The sequence below is a fragment of the Astatotilapia calliptera genome, chromosome 8 (genome assembly GCF_900246225.1).
Source record: "Astatotilapia calliptera chromosome 8, fAstCal1.2, whole genome shotgun sequence".
Lineage (NCBI taxonomy): Eukaryota > Metazoa > Chordata > Actinopteri > Cichliformes > Cichlidae > Astatotilapia > Astatotilapia calliptera.
In genome coordinates this window covers 17195953-17217340 of record NC_039309.1, presented here as the reverse complement: position 1 = coordinate 17217340, position 21388 = coordinate 17195953, and the positions used below count along the sequence as shown (strand labels likewise).

The 21388-nt window shown below is 40.8% G+C and overlaps 1 protein-coding gene across 3 annotated transcripts in view; it reads right to left on the bottom strand.

The window, feature by feature from the left end:
• The window catches only part of arhgap22b (Rho GTPase activating protein 22b), a 52882-nt gene extending 37399 nt beyond the window's left edge, over positions 1-15483 (bottom strand). Inside the window, exons 1-3 of one of the 3 annotated variants that reach the window (XM_026177134.1) lie at positions 6849-7097; positions 6606-6686; positions 3287-3486 (exon numbers count right to left, since the gene is read on the bottom strand). In XM_026177134.1, the coding sequence (XP_026032919.1) occupies positions 3287-3486; positions 6606-6669 (264 nt within the window). In that variant the 5' untranslated portion in view covers positions 6670-6686; positions 6849-7097. Of the gene's footprint in view, positions 1-3286; positions 3487-6605; positions 7098-15336 lie in introns of those variants that run through there. The other 2 variants (XM_026177136.1, XM_026177133.1) reach the window with 2 other exon arrangements.
• Between the last annotated feature and the right edge of the window lie 5905 nt (positions 15484-21388).

Here is a 21388-nt window from a genome sequence, read left to right as displayed (position 1 = left end):
CTTAGCCCCTCTAAAAATTTAAGCAGCTACTCCTGTGATTGAACAGGGACCCACACAGATTATCAGAATACATTATCCAGATCAATACCCATTTAGCCCCGAGAACTTAGGGCCAAGTGAGCTGTGAAGAGATGCCAGCGTCTGTAGGTCGGCCCCGTTAATCTCCACACTGGCATCCTCCATCAAACAGGCAGAAGAGTCTGCCAAACAGCCTCAGCCTGAGGGCCGGGCTGTCGCCAGCATTAGTCGCCATGGCAACAAATGGAAAGGGGTGGAAGCTGTGGATGGATAGAGCACAGGGGCAGGGCAGGATGGGTGTCCCAAGGGTGCTATGTGCTCAGAATAACACAAGTAGCTGGCTGGGGATGAATGACTAAGAAAAGGCAACACGTAACCCGAGAACACAAATCACGCAGAAAAGTAGGCTAGATAGCACTGTTTGTCCTTCCCTGCATTTTAACCAATGATACGGGAACTGTGCGCACATGTAAGAGCTTCAAAGCAGCTGCAAACAGATGCGGCCACGCCTACTTTAACCTCGTTTGTACACGAATGCCAGTCAGTTATTATTCTAGCCTGGCCTCTCGAGGTTTGTTCACACTTTTATCTCACGTTGGCAACAGTGCAACATGAACAGCTAGCGCATTGTTACTCATGGACATTACGCAGTGCTGTTGATCGGTACCGTGTGTCTAGATCTGGACCTGAAGCACCCCAGACTCGTCCTGTTTGGCGCGTGCCATGCCCAGGTCTATAGACGCACGCCTCTTAAAAGTAATCGGTGCCAGAAGTGGACATAAAGCAAGAAACGAAGGAGCAGTAAAGAATTACTGGAACAGAAAGCCATGTACAATGCTGATGCTGCCAAGGTTTCGGAGCACCATAATGTCAGGCTGAAAAAATCTAAAATCATATGAAAGCAGTAAGTGATGGGGTTGGGCATGAATCAAATCAAAACAAAACCAAATATAAACTTTAAGTTTAAGCTGTTTTTAAGCTTTTTTTGTTTATTTTGTCAAAGGTTTTGTGTATTACAACCAGAGTCATGGTTGTGTGATGGTGGTGCCCTTTGTGTACCGCCAGATAACTGGACTCTGTTTGTTCAGCAGTGTATTCCACCCCCCCAGACCAACACACACGATGAAAAGGAAAACCCCCATAGATCCTCATCCAGCGCTGCCTTCCCTGCTACCAATTATCACATCCTTTCATCTTGGTAGTGGGGCAGTCATGTTCTGTTCGCAACACCCTCCCCACCCACACCTCCACCCCCGACCACACTCCCGGCCTCGGGTTTCCTATTGATTAAGAGATGAGAGGGTTAAAAAAAAAGGCCAGAATCACAGTTTCTCACACAACTCAGAGGGTGTGCATGCATGAGTGGGTTTGTGATGGTGTGTGTGTGTGTTGTGTGTGTGCGCGTGTGCAGTCAGCCACACTCAGCACATGTGACTTGAATCCCTTGGAAGTTGCGAATCAATATGAGCTGGATGAGTATTGGCAAGCTCTGATTAAAGACTGTCATTTTTTCTCCTCAAAATTGGAGACAGAGAAGTGGGGAACACGTCATTGTGTGTGTGTGTGTGTGTGTGTGTGTGTGTGTGTGTGTGTGTGTGTGTGTGTGTGTGTGGGCATCAGTCAATCATGAACCTTCTGTCTTTTATTGTTGGATTACATCACTCCTTGTTGCATCTACAACTAAACCTATTAGCTTCACTGAATCTCCACCTAAAAGTATTCGATATAAGTGTGTGTGTGTTTGTGTTTTGTAGGAATGCAGAGTGGGAAAATGTGAGTCAGCTGTTTGCCACAGTTCAACAAAGAAGCAATGGGATTGATTGGAGGTTTACTCTGTAGACAATTTTACAATGATGTACTAATGCAGTAGGAAGACAGGCGTCACACGCTGCCCTGCTGTTTGTACTAATGCACTGAAGCGTCTGCTGAGTGTGGTGAGTTATCATTACAGCTGAGTGTTTTCATCTGACAGCAATAAAGCACACGCAGTGTTACTGTTGGTAGCGGTCACTCATTGTACATAATTAGCTCCAAGCCTTGATGTTTTTAACTATGAGAACCATGAGGAGGCAGAATTGGAATTTGTTACTTACTTACATGTAAATGTAAAAAAATGAGGTGTTTAGCAAATATAAATAATAATATTGGATAAATATAAGCTTTAAGAATGTGCCTTATTGCACTCTGCACTTTTATTAGTCATTGTTCAAGTTTTTAGGGATAAATAGGGATAAATGTTTTTTCTGCGTATCTTCAGTGTGTCTTTGATTTATTACTGTTAGTTTATTGCTTTATATTTATTGCTTTATTCAAATGTAATCATTTGTAGTGGCAGTATCTGCCTAGTGCAGCTGCATAAGGTGCTCAAGAAGAAGTGATATTGATATATGTTGTTATATGTTGCATTTTTCCCACCCCTAAAGAAATGTTAAAAATCTGAAAATGAAATACTGAGCCACATATAATGTTACCCACATATATGTGGGTAACAGACATCTCCAAAAACGTTGGAGCACTTATATATGTGATGTCTTCATAAATCGAGCAGTTATTTGAAATTTACACAGCTACATTCTTGCCTGAAAATATCTTAAAAGTTTATTTTGTGACCCAGAAAGAGTAACATTAAAACTAAGTAGCCTGTTTACTTCATAAACCTCTCTATTGCCCCCAAGTAGCCAATAAATGGAATGAATGAATGTTTAAGGTGGGTTTAAGTCCAGTGCTCAACTGTAGAGTGACTTAAAACAAGCAGATTTCTCACAGATGGGAATTAGGATAATTTTTTCTTGAGGTAATGGCTCAACGTGCTGTTTGGCAAAACTGCAATCAGTTCCAATGATACAGAAAAAATGTTTGGGAACAAAGTCGTTTACAGAGATGACGTCAGAGGAAAACAGGGCTTGCTCGAGAGTACTTAGGGATCAACAAGAGTTTCTTTAATTAATGGGCAATTTGCTCTGCCGCGTGAGCTGCTCATGCTTTGATTTGAAAGACCTAAATTAGTTTTTTCCCCTTCCCTCACTCAGACACTCAGACTGAACAAAAGCTTCAGATCAAATCATTTACATGAAGGTTTCTCATGTATTCAGCTGCACATTAAACTCCATATGTTTGAGCTGCATGACTCAGCTGTCCCGTCCTCCAAAAGGAAGCTGCACCTCATTATGTAAATATAATCACGCCGGCCAAAGAGCAGTGCTCCAGCTTTTAATTTCGCCACCCTCTGACTGTTTTCCGTTGTGTGTGAACGTGGCTGAAATATTACCTGCGGTTTGGTTTCTTCCTCGTCTTTGTAGAAGTAGAGCTGGTCCGAGCGCAGCACGAACCAGCGCAGCTGCCAGTTCTTCATGATGCTGCGCTGCTTCTTCAGCCACCCCGCCTTCAGAGCCCCCTCGTGGAGGCTCGGGGAGGCTGGGCGGCACGATCCTCGCGACACCTCGCTCATCACCATGCTCTTTGACCTGGCTGATGACACATACACAACACACAGCATATTTTTTAGGCTTATACACAAGCAGCTGAAAGCAAAGGATATTGTTTGTTTTGATTTATTTACCATTTGTCTTATTGTTTGTGTTCTAGTAGGTGTATGTTGTCCCTCTTTTTTTATCCTGAATGCACATAGTGCTCTACCAGGGGCTTTAGTCATGACAGCCTTTTAACCCAGGCTGCTCCACATAAAAGGAAATGGGACTGCAGAGAGGCAGCAGACACAAAAACTAAGGGGAAAAACACACACACACCCACACACACCCACACCATGCATAGCCTCGGGTGACAGGGATACCCCCCCTTCAATTTCAGAGGTCCTTGGAATAGACTTATTGTGCAGAGGTACAACCCAGCAGAATAGCTGAGGCTTTTGAGCTCAGATAATAGGACCACATGGGACTGACTGGCTGACTGAATGCTCCTCAATAAATGTGTGTAACCTGAGCTCAAGTCAAAGATGGGTTTTAAAAGCGAGTGTGTGGCAGCTTTATAGCTACCGAGGTACTCAGATTTTCCTGGTATGACATCAGCGGTTAAATAATGTCATTTTTGTAGTTATTGCACTGACATTTAAATAAAACTTCTGTAGACATAAAGGAGCGTGACTCTACACTGAGGTGTGTTTTCATCAGACGCTAAAGGATACATTATTTTTACACACTTACAAAAAGGTTTGGCACAGATAAATAAACCTGGGGCAAACTAGTGAAAGGCTATTTGATGATCATGTATTATTTAGAGCAATCAATTCTGCTGACATCCTCCCTGCTGGTGTGTGTTCTTTGCCCCCCCACATACCTCAGACACACACACACACGTATACATGGAATCGATGGCACTGAGGCATGGAAGGGGAAGAAAATCAATTTTTATTCTTTTTTATTGTCCCACATCTTTACCTTCAGCCTATACATTGAGCTTAACGAACATGGCTCATATCATTTTTATTGCACATTACAGCCTGTTTTGACACCCTGAAAAGCCTGTTGATTCTGACAGACGTGGTGTGGCCCACTATTTTTTTTATGCAAACTGGGTCCAGGCTTGCTGTGGAAACCTCTTTAATATATATCAGTAATATATATTCAGTAATATATTACCTTAAAGTGGTATCTTTTTTCCACTCTGTGTCTAATGCTGTCCTGTCTACATTCTTTAATAAGAAGGTTTTAGAGAGCACACAAATGCTGCCTAAACTGCAAGAATAATTTGCTAGTGCAGCTGTGACTTTAACTTGGTTGGATTCAGTTTGAAATTTGCTGAATATGGTTTGAAATTTGCTTCAGTGTGTGGCTTTCATTATGATTGTGCAATTTAGCCTTTTTGCCAGTGACCAAGCATTATTCATGTTCCCTGGTTTCAACAAAGAGTGGTGTCATATTACCCTTTTTGTTTAATCCAGCTTTTCATTGTTAGCTTGCTCCTTTATTCTGAATGTTTGTGCAGATATTTGGAAAACACTGGCGGCAGATACAGAGTACTGCATCGTGGTGCTAGTGTTTGGGCTGCTGCTCAGGGCATGTTTAAAGGTGTAATATGTAAGATAATAATATACAGTCTATTAACAGCAACCCACAAGGGAGAGCAGCTTATTACTAGAATGCTTTTGTAGTGGTATACTCCACTATTGTAGAGTAAAGTAAGGTAAGCCTTCTGGTCAGGTGACTGTAATCACCTATGACTTCAGTTTTTTCCAAAACACTAAAGATTGGCACGAATTCACGTATTGCTCTAGATGGTTTTCTTTCAAAAGACTCTTGAAGTCATGGAGAGTGCCTCTAATTGGGATTTATTTATATGGTCACATTGACACATGACTCATGAGGAAAGATAACCAGTTTAGGGATGGGGAGTGAATCTGAGGGCTCAGTAGAGCCAGAGCCACTGACTAAGTAACATTTTCCCATTTTCCATTTTAATATGAAGTGACGTTTTCCTTTATTTCATGTTTTCATACATGGAACACTCTTTTTCCACATCTCTGTTTAGACAGTTGCTCTTGCAAAAGAAGGAATCAGATGCATTCAGTCTGTCAGTACCGACCCACAACTTACTGAGGAGGATAGAGGCAGCGTTGCTAGTTAAACATAAAAATAAATACCTTTTTTGCAAAGAGCCGTCTCCTTTGGCTGCCATTAATAACACAAGCTCATCATATGCAGTGTGGGCAGTGCTACCCATGGACTCATTATCACCTCTTAAGCTACGAAGACAGATTACAAGGGTCTGGTTGGGACTAGCTGCTTGTTATGGGTCAATATTTCTGCAACGTTATGCAAGACAACTTTGAAATTTGGTCAGACTCTTTATTTCTCCACATTCTGCTGTTGAGTTCATTTTGAATCATTTTAAAGTAATTATAACATATTTTAAAAAGCTTTAATATCAGCAGACTCACCTCTCTTTATGATTTACCTCTCTCCTCTAGATTGGCTTTCTTTCTTTTTCACTGCTAACAGTTCCCGTCTCCCCTGGCTCTTTATTTTCACTCCTCTGCCCGACACCCTCCATTTCTCGTACTTTGACTCGCTCTAATTCTTCTCGTCTTTTGAATCAAAGAGCACCCAGCGCACATGCATTTAAAGGACAGTTTTGTTATCAAACTGGCACGGTAACTAATTTTTGAATTACAGCTAAACTTTAATTGGCTGCATATAATCTTTTACATGTAAAATAATTTTCATTTTTCATGAGAAGTCAATTTGAAGCACTGCAAAGCATAGGGTTATCTGTTATTGTTTTGAACAAGACTCTTCTGCAGCTGGCTTTTTCTCTAACCAGTTAATATTTAGCAGAAGAAGCATAACTTGAATCTCTCTTATATCATTTTACTTTGTAGATCTCTAGTTTTCTTTTGAATCCTAAGCTATGCTTTCCTTAGCTGTCACTATTCTTTGATGTTTTGGTTGTCCAGTGTTGCCTTGACTACACAAATGTGATAGCACAACCCCTGCACAGATCAGCTGGATATTTCGACATGGTGAAGTGTCTCATGTGGGCAGCATCAGCGGTGTAAACAAATCAGTCTTACCCTGACTGGGATCATCGCTACAACTAACAAATTGCAGTTGTATTGCAGTTGTGTAACTCACCTTCCCTGTCCTTTTTAACACCTCTCCTTTTTCGCACCACATCCCGTCCCTCTTGCCTTTCCATCGCTCCTCAACCTGCCACTGCTCCCATAAAAGAGGACCACTGTTCAACACATAAGCTGCCTGGATCTTGGACTCAATGGAACATACGCAGGGCGATGATTCACGCCTGACTCACAACTGATTTTTGATTTGTGTGTGTGTGCATGTGTGTGTGTGTGCGTATCAAGCACAACTACCCACTGTGCCAATTTGGACCTTCTATTCAGAGTGATTCAGACGTTCCTTGGTTTGGGTGGAGCTGGTCTGTGGTCACTTCTACAACTATCAACTACAATGAAGGAAAAAAGGCCATTTTGCTGTAAAAGTGCACTTTATACACAATCACTGCAATTCAGTGTGGTTATGGAAGCGCTGAGTCAAATTGCAAGGGCTCATCATCATGGATGACTTTGTGCAGTACAATATACCCATTATTGTCCATCATGACTTCTCTGATGATAACTTATGTAACTGAGAGAATGCATCATGTTATTTCACTGTCACGGAATAATTGTATGTATATCAAGGAATACCTGATGGATTGGCCACATATCCAGTTACGATATCATGAAAATTGAAGCTGGTTAAAAGGAAATTGTTAAAAAAAAAAAAGGCCATATACTGTAGATCACTTTAAAAAACACATTTTTTGTGCTATTTACCAATAATTATATTTATCTGTCCAGTACACTACACCCCTGAGTTACAATCAAGAGTCTAAAATGTAGAAAGCTGTTGTAGCTTATTAGCTATATGCTTTGTGCTTTTCAAGACCAATTAGTTGTACAAATGTGCCTTTTGACCAAACTTACCATTCAAAGCCCCAGAAACAAGCTGACTAAATGATAGCTAAGTCAGCTAGCTTAAAAATTAAAGCACAGAAAGCTAATGTGACTGACTACTTCTAGCATGTTCTTAGATTACAGTTGTGTTAGCTTTTAGCTCAGCAGCTACATTAGTTTACCAACTAGCCCAGTGAGTAGCTCCTAGGTCAACAAGCCTCTAGCACTAGCAACTAACATTAGCGACTTCAAGTCAAACAAGTACAGGGATGTAAATACATTAGAAGTTTTTTTTTAAGCCAGGATAGTCCACTAGCAGCCATCAGCTACAAACTGATGTGGAACCTTTCCTTTGGTTCATGTCAAATAAAACGAGGTTACTATGATTACTATTAGATATTAGTAATGCTACTACTGAAACTCATTCTTCTTTCAAAGTGCTTTGGCCCAGTAATGTCATGAGGACTGATACTTACGATACCAACATTCAAAAAAGGAAACAGTACTTATTTTATTTAGCACCGCAGGCATCCCCAAGGCTGCAGTTAGGGTTGCCAATTGTCCTGTTTTAGCCGGGACATGCAGTATAATGAGCAAAACTGGTGCATCCCTTATATTAACTAAAATGTCCCGTTTATTGATTGTTACCTGCAACGTCACTTTCTGACCAACAGTTGGCACTCTTACAAATACCAAATATGATTTGACCGTAATTATATCAGATGAGTGCTTGTGTCCAGTCACAACTGATGTGAGGAGTAATATGTGAGTCATAAAAATACGGTGCCATTTGGTCTGCTTAATAAACTGAGTAATTGAAACCTGTATTTACAGTATTTTGTTTGATCATTTTTCTTTTTTTCCCATGTGATTTCTGTCATTTATTGTTTTAGATGAGGTATTGATTATGAACATACAGTGCATATTTACACTATGCCCAGCTAGCTGTGCACTGTGTTTCTGGCACACCAGAGTGTCAGTTTGCAACCCTAGCTGCAACTCTTCTGTGAATTTTAGTCTATCCTTACATGCTAAGGAATCATGTAAGGAAGTACTTTGCATTGTTGTCCTGAAATACACGTTACTACCTATTATTATTTATGTAGGTGAGACACTGTTAACAAAAAAAAACTGCCGTTGTCACATCAGAAACATTATGCCCTACGTGCTAAAAGATTTCTATATGATGACTGTCCAGTTGAAACAGGTGGAAGAGAGAGGTGAGTAGCTTGAATAAAGCGATATCAATTCATTAACGGATTCCACACAAAGACCTAAACACTGAGCGGACCCAACACATCAGAATCAGCTTCGTCTTTCTCGGCTTTCTCACCCGACGGCCTGAACACTACACGCTGTCGGAGCTTAGCGATTCTTCGGGTCCGCGCTGTGTTTACGTCTTTTTGCGCTGATTCTGAGCTGCAGGTTTTGCCTCTCTCCAACCAAAATTCACCGAGCCTGCAGCAAAAGAAGCAGCAAACTGCGCTTCACATTTGATCAATGTCGTCATGAATTCCCTCTGACTTTTGCTGTTTTGCTTCCACCACGATAAAAATCACACTTCCTGCACAGCTCTCTCTCTCTCTGTACTTCAGGAACAGTTTCCCGTCTCAAATCTGTTTTCTGCATTATTCATTCGCTTATTACCCACCAGTCTAGCGTTGTTTACAGCGCTTTTTCTTTTTTCACTTAAATGACATCGGACAAGAAAGCCTAATTTCTGCTGTTCAATACTGAAGAAATTTAAATTTCTTAAAATTATGCAAAATTGCAGAATATTTTTAAGGTTATCTGCTATCAAAAGCCAGACCAGGAAAATCTCCTTCATGTTTTCCTGTGTTTTATTCTCAGTTACTTTCACACAAAGGCATCTGCTGTGATTTTCACAATTCTGATGAAGTCTCATGTGTATCAGTATTGATAAATGATCAGAATTATAATATTTCTGACTGTCTGAGGCTAAATTGAATCAAATCAGGACTTTGAGAACCGGAATTGAATGGATTATAGAAATCAGTGATGATACTCAGCCCTAGTGAGCAGCCTAGGCCTGAGAGAAGTGGATGTACTGTAGCTGTGGGTAATAAGAAAAGATGAAAAGAACTATTGATAACTTTTTTGTTAAGTTAAGGCCTGATCTGTCTGAATTCATAGCCAGTGCTCTGACACGGTGCCATCAATATTGAATGCTGAAAAAGCACAGTGTATCCATGTATTATGTGGAAGATAAAGCCGCAGTATAAACATGGCAGATAAGTGCATATGTTTGCTAATTTGTGTGAACTGAGCCTTAAAGAAGGCTTTACAGGACAGAGGACTCCACAAAGCAAAACCATGTGAGGATGTAGCTTCATTCAGTTTGCTCGTGTATAAACAGGAGAACGGTGATGCTGATTGTTCAGCCACAGAAATAGACAAACTCACAGAGACTGAAATTCATGCAACCCTCAAAATAGCAGCGATGGAGTGCCCTGTCCTGGACTCAGCAGTGGCACATATGGAACTAATGCCACAATGTGAACAAATGGTTGTCAACAAACGTAAAACAAAGCACAAGTGGTCTGACACATGAAGACACATGATGCCTCGCACACATGCCTGAACGCGCACACTGCCTGTGACGTCACTTTATACAGTTTGGAGCTGTATATTTATCACCAGTGGGAAATTGATATAAGGCTGTTATGCACATCAGAGAGGAGTGGATCCATTAGCATGGCCGGGCGAGTGCTCCAGAGTAGCTCAGTAGCACTACACTGATGGCTAAATCACATGCACGCAAGCACAAACATTGGCATGTTGGAAGAATCCAATTTCATTAATCTGGTTTTTGTCCAGTGATTTATGGCTTGCGAAAAAAAACAGCACAGGGAGTTACAGGTGCATCAATACGTTAGCCTATCACTGCTGATTAATGCGTTAGCTGTTATGTGTGTGTGGTAGCATTTCTTGGGTGGGGGCTGCAAATAATATACAGCCTGTTATGTTAAAACTGCAGTGGGGTGGACGTGATCTGCACTGGTGGGTGCGCGTTATCGTCTCTACATGTATGTTATATGTGTGAATTTTTCCTCCACAGTCTTGCTCACAGCATGTAGTTGTGAGGGTGTTCGTTCATGTTTCTTTGACAGGCGTTATGTCAGGGTGTTGCTACATTGGAGCACTTTGATCACAAAACCATGGTAACACAGATCAAAAAGACGCAGCTGATATGTGGGCAATTAAATCTGCAACTATTTCTGTAGCCAACCATTGTAACCACAACCCTGTTACAGTTTCAATGTGTTAGTGGCTGACACAGTTATTGCTAAAAGCCAACAGTTAGATAGAAGCTAAAAGGTAAATAATATCAAGTCTGTAGTTTAGACATGGTAGAAATTGACCTTTATTTGCTTCCTTGATAGAAAGATAAATCTGATACGGTTTGTCTGTTTGCTAAATAAGAAGCAGAAGCATCTGAAGAGCAGTGTGCAACAGCCAGACTGAACATTGTGTTACGTCTTCAATATCTGCAAAAACACAAGGCCCTATAGGATCTGGGTGACATGCTGTCATTTACCCTCCAATTTGTTACAAGGGCAACTGCCTCCATTAGCTCTAAAACCAAAATGGACACTGTACCAGGGACATTGTCAAGACTTCTTGTACACAGCATATGGTTGTTCACGTCAAGTAGCAACCTCTGAGGTTAAAAAATATAGCCAATGTGGAAATGGCAATTTCCTCAAATGGGTAGTTGAGGTTGGTTCCAAAAGTGGAGTCAGTCCCAATAGACTCCCATGTAAATATGTCCAGCAACAGAACTAGACATGTTCTGTAGACTGACACACCAAAACATCTTTGGTCTTTATAGAGTGGACTGGAGAGATTCCAGCTGGATTCAAGCTTGTGCCACCAACTCTTGTTTTTTGGGGGTCATTAAAGATGTAAATTGTAAAATCGTTCCATTGTGGAGAAAGGTCATTGGAGGACTTCCGATCACAACTTTATCCTGCGAAATTAATATTTATACTTTTATACTAAATATTTCTTTTCACATGTATAACTCATATTCTTATAACTGTTTTATTTTTGATTCAGTCTAGCTGTAGACTTTTGATCAGACGGAAATTACATTTCAATTGTGTATGCCACATTCCACATATTTTAGAACTGACAATAAAGTTGACTTTGACTTTTCCTTTCTTTGTGTCCATTGTGCAAGAGAAAAGGTTATTTTTTTTAATATAATGCAATTAGTTTATGTTATATTAAGACTTAAAGTTGACACGATAAGGACAGTTTGTTTGCAATTCATCTTATTCAGTTAAAATAAGTAAGAAGTTAAAACAGTGCTGTAATGAAACGAGTGTACGGTAATCCCCATCTCTAACCTGCCGTCCAAAAACCAAAACAGTGCCAACTGAAATGTTCAGAAAAACAGAAATCACAAAGCAACGGGTGACTTCACAGCCATCGTTTACATACAGGCTACACTGTAGAAAAAAATTGCAATATAAAAGTATTTTACTGTGTATTTTACAGTTTTGTACTGTTTTTCTAGAATATCATTAAATTCACATAAATAGACTGTGATTTTACATTTCAAATGTAAATTAACGTAAAATCACTGTAAATGTAATAAAACATAATTTTCTTGTTTTTCAAAAAAAAAATTTTTTGTCAAATTCAAATTTTATTTGTCACGTACACAGTCATACACAGTACGATATGCAGTGAAATGATTAGACAACTGCTCGTGACCTAAAGAAAAAAAAGGAAAAGGCTATGAATAAGATAGGAAATAAATATGAAAAATTAAAAAGTGTAAATTTAACTAGGAAGGAATAAAATATAAAAAATTAAGGTTAAAAATGAGTTAAAATTTTTAAATGTATCTGTCTGTACATATGCATATTTAGATATTAATAATATTCTCACTGTTATTTAGGGCGATCGTGGCTCAAGAGTTGGCAGTTTGCCTTGTAATCAGAAGGTTGCCGGTTTGAGCCCCGGCTCGGACTCTCTCAGTCGTTGTGTCCTTGGGCACTTCACCTACTGGTGATGGCCAGAGGGGCTGATGGTGCGCTATGGCAGCCTCGCCTCTGTCAGTCTGTCCCAGGGCAGCTCTGGCTACGATTCTAGCTGCCTCCACCAGTGTGTGAATGAATAGTGGAATTGTACAGCGCTTTGAGGGTCTCGAAAAGCGCTATATAAATGCAATCCATTATTATTTAAACCAACTGTTAACTGTATATTTCTGTACATTTAAGTATTAGTATTCATATTGCCGCATTCATTGACCTTGTTTATTATGGGCTCAAAATGTGGTCATAAATATTTTGTACTTGTAAAAAAGATTTGTATGTGTAAAAAAGATTTGTGTGTGCGTAAAAAAGATTTGTATGTGTAAAAAGAATTTGTGTGTGCGTAAAAAAGATTTGTATGTGTAAAAAAGATTTGTGTGTGGACTTAGAAAAAAAAAACCCTGCAAGTTACAAGTACGGATTTTTGACCCTATTTTTCTACCCTTCATCTGATTGGTCAATGTCATGTCAATCACAAATGTAACAATCCAATCAGAGAACAGATGGGTTAGGCTGTCAGAGGGGCGCTTTTTTGAACTGCAGGTCCTTGAAGGGTGATACCGTTTGAAGCTGGAGGATCGCTATATAAATATCCGATAGCAGCTAGGTCCCCTAACTTTCAGTAGCTGTTGAAAGGAAAAAGTTGTGGTATATCAGTGGTTAGAAATAACATTATTACTTTAGGATTAGTTTAACACAAAGTCAGGGCTGACCCAGGACCATTGCTGTGAGTCACAGTGCGCAGCATAAAAGTCCTTTCACATCGGATGCAGGATACGCTGCTAATGCTATAACTGCTAACTAAAAGCAAAGGATCTAGAATTTGTTACGCTGGCTGCTGGGCTCTATGGGTTTTTGCAGCAGCTCTACCTGTACTAGATGCACCTGCTCCTTGCCTTTTCTATCTCTGACTTTATGTCCTCTACAAGAGTTTGTTTTTTTTGCTAGTTCTTCAAATGTTCAATAAAAACATGTATGCTAATTCATAACGAAGAAAGCTTTGTAATGAAGACTGTCATTTCCAAAACACTGCCCGCCCCCACCCCGCAGTCCGCAGCGCTGTTGAAAAGGCTGTGGAAGTCCCTGTATTAAACACGTAGACCTGTGACATATAAATCACCAAACTCGGACGACCACAGACTGTTTTCCTTCGTGGTGATGAAGGAAAACGCTGGGTTGGCATGTAAAAGGGCATTTATTCCCTTCAAAGACCTGCAGTTCAAAAAAAGCGCCCCTCGACAGCCAAACCCATCTGTTCTCTGATTGGATTGTTACATTTGTGATTGACATGACATTGACCAATCAGATGAAGGGAAGAAAAATAGGGTCAAAAATCCGTACTTGTAACTTGCAGGGGTTTTTTTTTTCTAAGTCCACACACAAATCTTTTTTACGCACACACAAATCTTTTTTACACATACAAATCTTTTTTACGCACACACAAATCTTTTTTACACATACAAATCTTTTTTACGAGTACAAAATATTTATGACCACATTTTGAGCCCATAGTTTATAGGTAATTTCATTGTTTAATCACGTTAAAATGTTCCTAATTTAATGTTTAAAAGCACTTGACAAAGGCAAATCCCATGGAAAATTAGGGCAACAAACTGTATTGTCATTACTGAAAATAACCGTATTTTTATGAGAAAGTTATTTTCTGTTATTTTATGGTGTTATTTTGCCACCCCAGCTGCCGGAATATTACTGTTTTTTTTGGATTTTTTTTTTTACGCTGTATGGTTTACATAGCTTGACCTTCTGCTGTCATGAATTCAGGAGCCAGGAATGATCAATACATGCGTGACACATCGTTAATTTATATTATGAGTGTCTTCTTCGGCTTACCTGTACAAGCAGCCTAATCATCCACAGCGTCGCCACCACGCTGGTTGGTGCCCCGTCCCTTCTCCACCTACTGTGACCTTAGCTCAACTTGTGATATGCGTCTGTGCGATACTCCATGCAACAAATGTGATGCTGTCAGCAGTGAAGCACTAATTTACAGACGGTATGCAGAGAATGTTTCCCACGCGGGGCTCACACAGTCGCTATAATCTCTTTCATTTTCACTGTCTCAGATGTGCAGCGAGGATGTGAAGTAGTGTCAGCTTATACGAAATATTCTTCCCTAGACTACCTTCCTTGATTCATAAAAATGCATTTTTGACCTTTATGCTATAGGAAACGAGGGATTTTGTCTATAAAACCCCTTGTTTAGGTCAGACTACAGATTTAACTGACTTTGCAACCAGTTCTGTGCCACTCCAGAGGATTTAAACATCGCTCTGCCATTCCTGGGAACTATTCATGTCATCTTATCAGATCCAGTTAGATAATTGTAGTTTTCTATTGGTGCCAAAAAAGAAATGGGAGACAGACGCACACTCTCACACACATATTAATGTATCCATCCACAAAGACACACACATGCCACACGGCTGCAGCTTCAGCGGCAGCTGACGGCAGCCTGATAGTGCCTAGCGCTGCAGTGATGAAACTAGAGATGCTGCTCACGCCTCCTAATAGAATTCACACCGACGGCATCGACCAGCTGTAGTAAAATGCTAATATACGCGAGAGGTTCCCTGTATGGGCAGATCGCCTGTTTCATTCAGAAATGTGAGCCAAACAGATGGAGGGGAGAAAAAGTGCTTCTCCATGGGTATTAGAAAACCATAAGTATAGGAGCAATTGTTTTTTATAGTAAAAGTGCGATGCAGTGTCATAAGGAGTTAGTGCATCTACTAATCCATCATCTAAAACTCTCACCACAGTCCCTGTGAGATGTGACGTGATGTATCTCCGTCCATGTGAAGGCAGAGAGAGTGAACCTACCTCTCCTGGTCTGTCTGATCTTTGGGCTCAGCATGGCTGTCATCGCTCGTCCGCACGCTCTCCTGTCGGCATGTTCCTGTACATCCACGCACCCCACCCCTGCGTTTCCCTCTGCCTCTCTCCTCTCCTTCTCCCACTGACCTTCTGCAGTGCAGCCGGCAGCTAGGGGGTTGGGTGAACACGGGGAGGGGAGGAGAATGGAAAGAGAAGAGGGGTGGTGAAGGGAAGGAGGGGGAGGAACTACCCCTGTTTTTTTGCCATGCCTGCGCTCACGCCCAGTGTCCTCCACCCCTTCCTTTTACATTATTCATAGTGGTACATCCGCCTGTGGTACATGAGGAGGATCTCCTCCAAAAAATGGGTCTGACTGGCTATTAGATGGCTGATTTTAAGTGCTCTTATTTTCCACTGTGATTACTTTTTTTTACGTCAAGATCTGTCTGTTTGTAAAAGGGAGGAAGAGGAGGAGTGCTCATCTGGCAGGTGTCTCCTCCTTCTGCCACTAATTAAGCAGCAGAGCTCTGCAGCTCGTCTCTGCCTTCCACCCTTAATTACTCATTTCCCCTCACCCATCTCCTGCTTTCTCTCTCACTCATCTCTCCTCCTTGCTGTACCAATATTTGATCTGCTCACTTCCTTCCCTTCCTCTCTCACCCCAGTTCCTGTTTTTAAATTCCTCTATAGCCTATGATCTGGCAATCCATTTTTATCTTTGCCAGCGTTGGCTTTCTAAGAATGATACAGCCTCCGGTTCAAAATCGGGTGTAAGAAATTCCCAGTTCATGCACTAGGCTGTAATTGCACCTTCCAGGCATACCAGTGGCACTACTCAGAAAGACCAGGGGAAATAAAAAATACAGATCCCCTTCTAAAAGACAACGTCCTGTCTCCTTGAGCTGCGACAGCCTGTAATTGACTCAGGAAAGTGAGTAGGAGTGTGGCCCTTGGGAAGGAAAATTCAAAGCTGTTTTTTGTTCATTTTAGTACTTCTGGCTTTCATCAGTAAATTTTTTGTCTATTTTGTAAACTTGTATAGGCTTTTATGGAATCTGAGGCTATTTCAATCATTTTAGTAGTTGTTACAGGTGTTCTTTTTTCAGGTTAGCAGAAAGGATACTTCATTAACTCAGCAAGCTGCTGTAGTTCACATCTTCAACATCCATGTTTTTGTCATGAAGGTTTCGCTTAAGGGAAGAAGCTAAAACATAATTGCCAGGTTAGACTGAATCAATTACATTAGTAAAAATTCACATTATAGGAAGATTCGGATAGTATCCATCCCTGAATCACCTATAGGGAAGCACTTACAGGGAGTGCAGAATTATTAGGCAAATGAGTATTTTGTCCACATCATCCTCTTCATGCATGTTGTCTTACTCCAAGCTGTATAGGCTCAAAAGCCTACTACCAATTAAGCATATTAGGTGATGTGCATCCCTGTAATGAGAAGGGGTGTGGTCTAATGACATCAACACCCTATATCAGGTGTGCATAATTATTAGGCAACGTCCTTTCCTTTGGCAAAACGGGTCAAAAGAAGGACTTAACAGGCTCAGAAAAGTCAAAAATAGTGAGATATCTTGCAGAGGGATGCAGCAGTCTCAAAATTGCAAAGCTTCTGAAGCGTGATCATCGAACAATCAAGCGTTTCATTCAAAATAGTCAACAGGGTCGCAAGAAGCGTGTGGAAAAACCAAGGCGCAAAATAACTGCCCATGAACTGAGAAAAGTCAAGCGTGCAGCTGCCAAGATGCCACTTGCCACCAGTTTGGCCATATTTCAGAGCTGCAACATCACTGGAGTGCCCAAAAGCACAAGGTGTGCAATACTCAGAGACATGGCCAAGGTAAGAAAGGCTGAAAGACGACCACCACTGAACAAGACACACAAGCTGAGACGTCAAGACTGGGCCAAGAAATATCTCAAGACTGGTTTTTCTAAGGTTTTATGGACTGATGAAATGAGAGTGAGTCTTGATGGGCCAGATGGATGGGCCCGTGGCTGGATTGGTAAAGGGCAGAGAGCTCCAGTCCGACTCAGCAAGGTGGAGGTGGAGTACTGGTTTGGGCTGGTATCATCAAAGATGAGCTTGTGGGGCCTTTTCGGGTTGAGGATGGAGTCAAGCTCAACTCCCAGTCCTACTGCCAGTTTCTGGAAGACACCTTCTTCAAACAGTGGTACAGGAAGAAGTCTGCATCCTTCAAGAAAAACATGATTTTCATGCAGGACAATGCTCCATCACACGCGTCCAAGTACTCCACAACGTGGCTGGCAAGAAAGGGTATAAAAGAAGAAAAACTAATGACATGGCCTCCTTGTTCACCTGATCTGAACCCCATTGAGAACCTGTGGTCCATCATCAAATGTGAGATTTACAAGGAGGGAAAACAGTACACCTCTCTGAACAGTGTCTGGGAGGCTGTGGTTGCTGCTGCGCGCAATGTTGATGGTGAACAGATCAAAACACTGACAGAAACCATGGATGGCAGGCTTTTGAGTGTCCTTGCAAAGAAAGGTGGCTATATTGGTCGCTGATTTGTTTTTGTTTTGTTTTTGAATGTCAGAAATGTATATTTGTGAATGTGGAGATGTTATATTGGTTTCACTGGTAAAAATAAATAATTCAAATGGGTATATATTTGTTTTTTGTTACGTTGCCTAATAATTATGCACAGTAATAGTCACCTGCACACACAGATATCCCCCTAAAATAGCTCAAACTAAAAACAAACTAAAAACTACTTCCAAAAACATTCAGCTTTGATATTAATGAGTTTTTTGGGTTCATTGAGAACATGGTTGTTGTTCAATAATAAAATTATTCCTCAAAAATACAACTTACTTAATAATTCTGCACTCCCTGTATAGTGAAATTTTGGGATTTTAAAATAATGCAAATACTTTGTATCAGTGAGTCAGCACTAATTATGGAATGAAGAATATGCAAACAAGCAAACAAACACTGCAGGTAAATTAGTGTTTACTGTTGAACTTTAATGATAATAAAAAAAAAAGGAATCATTAAAGCAGCAGTGTGTCTTTAATTCACTATTTTCCACTCCAATTTTTGGGGATTTGGCGTTCGTACCTGAGACATCTTACTCAGGACTACACATTGTAGAGTATAACCACAATTAAAAGGAAAAGAAATTGAGGTTTTAGGCAAGAGTTAGTTTGTAGTTTTCTTTTTTATCTTTTTTTGGTAGTGTGTAGCATGCATATTTTTTAAACTGGGGAATAAAAATAATGGTAAATGGCCTGTATTTGTATAGCGCTTTACTAGTCCCTAAGGATCCCAAAGCGCTTTACACATTCAGTCATCCACCCATTCACACACACATTCACACACTGGTGATGGCAAGCTACATTGTAGCCACAGCCACCCTGGGGCACACTGACAGAGCCTACTGACCACCACCAGTAGGCAACGGGTGAAGTGTCTTGACCAAGGACACAACGACCGAGACTGCCAAGCCGGGGCTCGAACCGGCAACCCAAAAAACTAATCGCTTACAACAATGAAATAAATGTACTTCCATTTGTTTTGGTTGATACATTTGTTATAGCATTTTTGTAAAAAAGCTGAATTTAATTGTAATGGACAAAATAAACAAAACAAATAGTCCTAAAACATTAAGCTAGTAAGCTAAAAGCTAGTTAGCTAAAAGCTAATTAGCCTAGCGAAATGCTAATTAGCCTAATGTATGTGTCCTTTATACTGTTTATGAACTGAACATGCCTCTTTAGTTTTAAGCTTTTTTCAGTAAAATTCAATGTCACTGTAATGTTTACTGTCTGCTTATTTGTTGTTTTTTTCCTTCAGATTTAATTTTGGTTAAAATATGACTTTACTGATGGACACTGGTTATTGAACAGGACTTAAGTCTCTACATTTGTCCAGTATTTACGTATATCATTTCGTGTTTATTGCTGATAATAAATTCATAATATCTAAACATATTTCACTGAGAAATTTAGGACAAAATGTATCAAAATTGACTAAATTGACCAAATACCTTGACTGCATTTGGTTTAGCAGGGATATTCTGTGTTAGAGGGCTGTTTGTCCCTGACTGATGTCTGAAATATCCCGCTCTCAGTCATCTCTGGAAGGCGGCATCAAACCTGTCGTTGCTGTAGCAGCTGTGCTGCTCTCCTCCTCCAGCATACAGAGGATAATAGCCTTAAGTCCTGCACTGCAATTGAATCAGAGCTGGCCTCACGACAACCACAGCTGCTCTTATTACAGAGCAAAGTGGGAGACACAGAGGGGGTCAGGGGTGTGCGTCTCCACACATACAGGCACACATACCCACAAGATAACAAGCAGCTAAAATGAAGCAGCAAATGCAGAGACAGATCTAGCGCACACACGCAGAGAGCAAACCAGAATGGAGCCAAAATGAGGCTGAAACAAACAGAGATAGGAGTCACATAAGCTACAATGAAACAGTGGAAGGAGGAGGGACACACACACACACACATACACACCAAGAAGCCAAAATGAGCCAGCAGTGGGGGGGGGGGGGGGGGGGGGGGGGGGGGAAGCCTTCGGTGCCAGCGTTCCCTTTAAGACTGAGGCTGGGTTAAAGCGATGTGGCCACACGGTGCAGGGTGTGGCTCTCAGCGTTGTTCCCTCTATATTTATCACCCAAATCATCCACATGTTGTTGTGTTATCACAGTGTGGAATGTTGGATAAAAGAGGAAGAAGCAAGATAGACTCGAGACTGGACATATGAAGCCACAGAGTGAGACCAGTGGCAAACCAACAGAGCAACCCACAAACAACCCTTTCTGTTGTTGTTTAGCCATAACCACAGGCCAGTGCTCTGTGTACACCACACATTCACCAGAACTCTGATATATACTGTTGGGCCTAAGAGCTCGCTTAAATGTCAGGTTGTCCAATCTGAGGGAGACAGGATGTACTAAAGAAGGGTGACACTTTTTCTCCTGTACCTCTGCCTACGCCTTCTTGATTTTTTCCTTTCTGTACATTTTCCAGTGTCTCACACACAAGCTTTTGGCTGTGTATACAAGTGGAACCCTGTAACGCACAAGGCAGTGGCCATCAAAATAAACACACACCACTCAGCCATCAGCTGTCTGGCACAGGGATGGGAAAAGCTGAATCTGACTGTTTGGAAAACTTTCATTTGGATTTTGCCTCTGACGAGAACATCATTCACCTGGCTTTTAAAGAGGTTGTGGATTTAATGTAGTATAGAGTGGAGTCCTTAGCAAAGACTAAATTCACTTCGACTGACCAGCTTAGATCAGAGTCAGAGAAGCCTTTCAGGCCCTTGAACGAGCTTAATTTTTTTTACCAATATATTTGAACATAACTGAAAACTGAATAAAGCTGCTCATATGGTCTAATTCAAGAAGTTACTGTTCAGTTTCCTCCGGCCAGTTGTCAAGGTCCTTGTATGATTTTTTTAAGAATTACAAACAACAATAAAACCGTTCATTTAACATGAGTTAAAACAGTAACTTGTATATAGAATGTCTGTCTGAACACAGTGTAGAAAGGTTCTTGCTCAAGGACCATTGAATTTACACAAATAGGCGTCCATCCATCCGTCCCTCCTCTTGGTCCGATTTCAGCAGTGTTGAGAAGGTTACTTTTAAAATGTATTCCACTACAGATTACAGAATACATGCCCCAAAATGTATTTTGTAACGTATTCTGTTACGTTACTCAGTGAGAGTAACGTATTTGAAATATTTTGGATTACTTAATATATTATCAAGCTTTTTACTACTACATGAATGTACTATTGCTGTGTGATTTATTACTATTACTGAAGGTTACTCGTCATATCAATACCATCTAGATATTTAAATCTTAATATAAAATGAGTAACAGTAGGGTGGACATTAGGTAAGGCTGCACTTTTTGCAGCGATCTCATATAGAAAACTATTCCGCACGTATATAAAATAGGTAGGCGGGTCCGAACCGTAGTAAAGGGACCTCTGGCTAATACGTCGGGTTCGTGTCGGGCTTATAGCCGAAAACTAGCTTTACTTTCTTGCCTGGGTCAACTT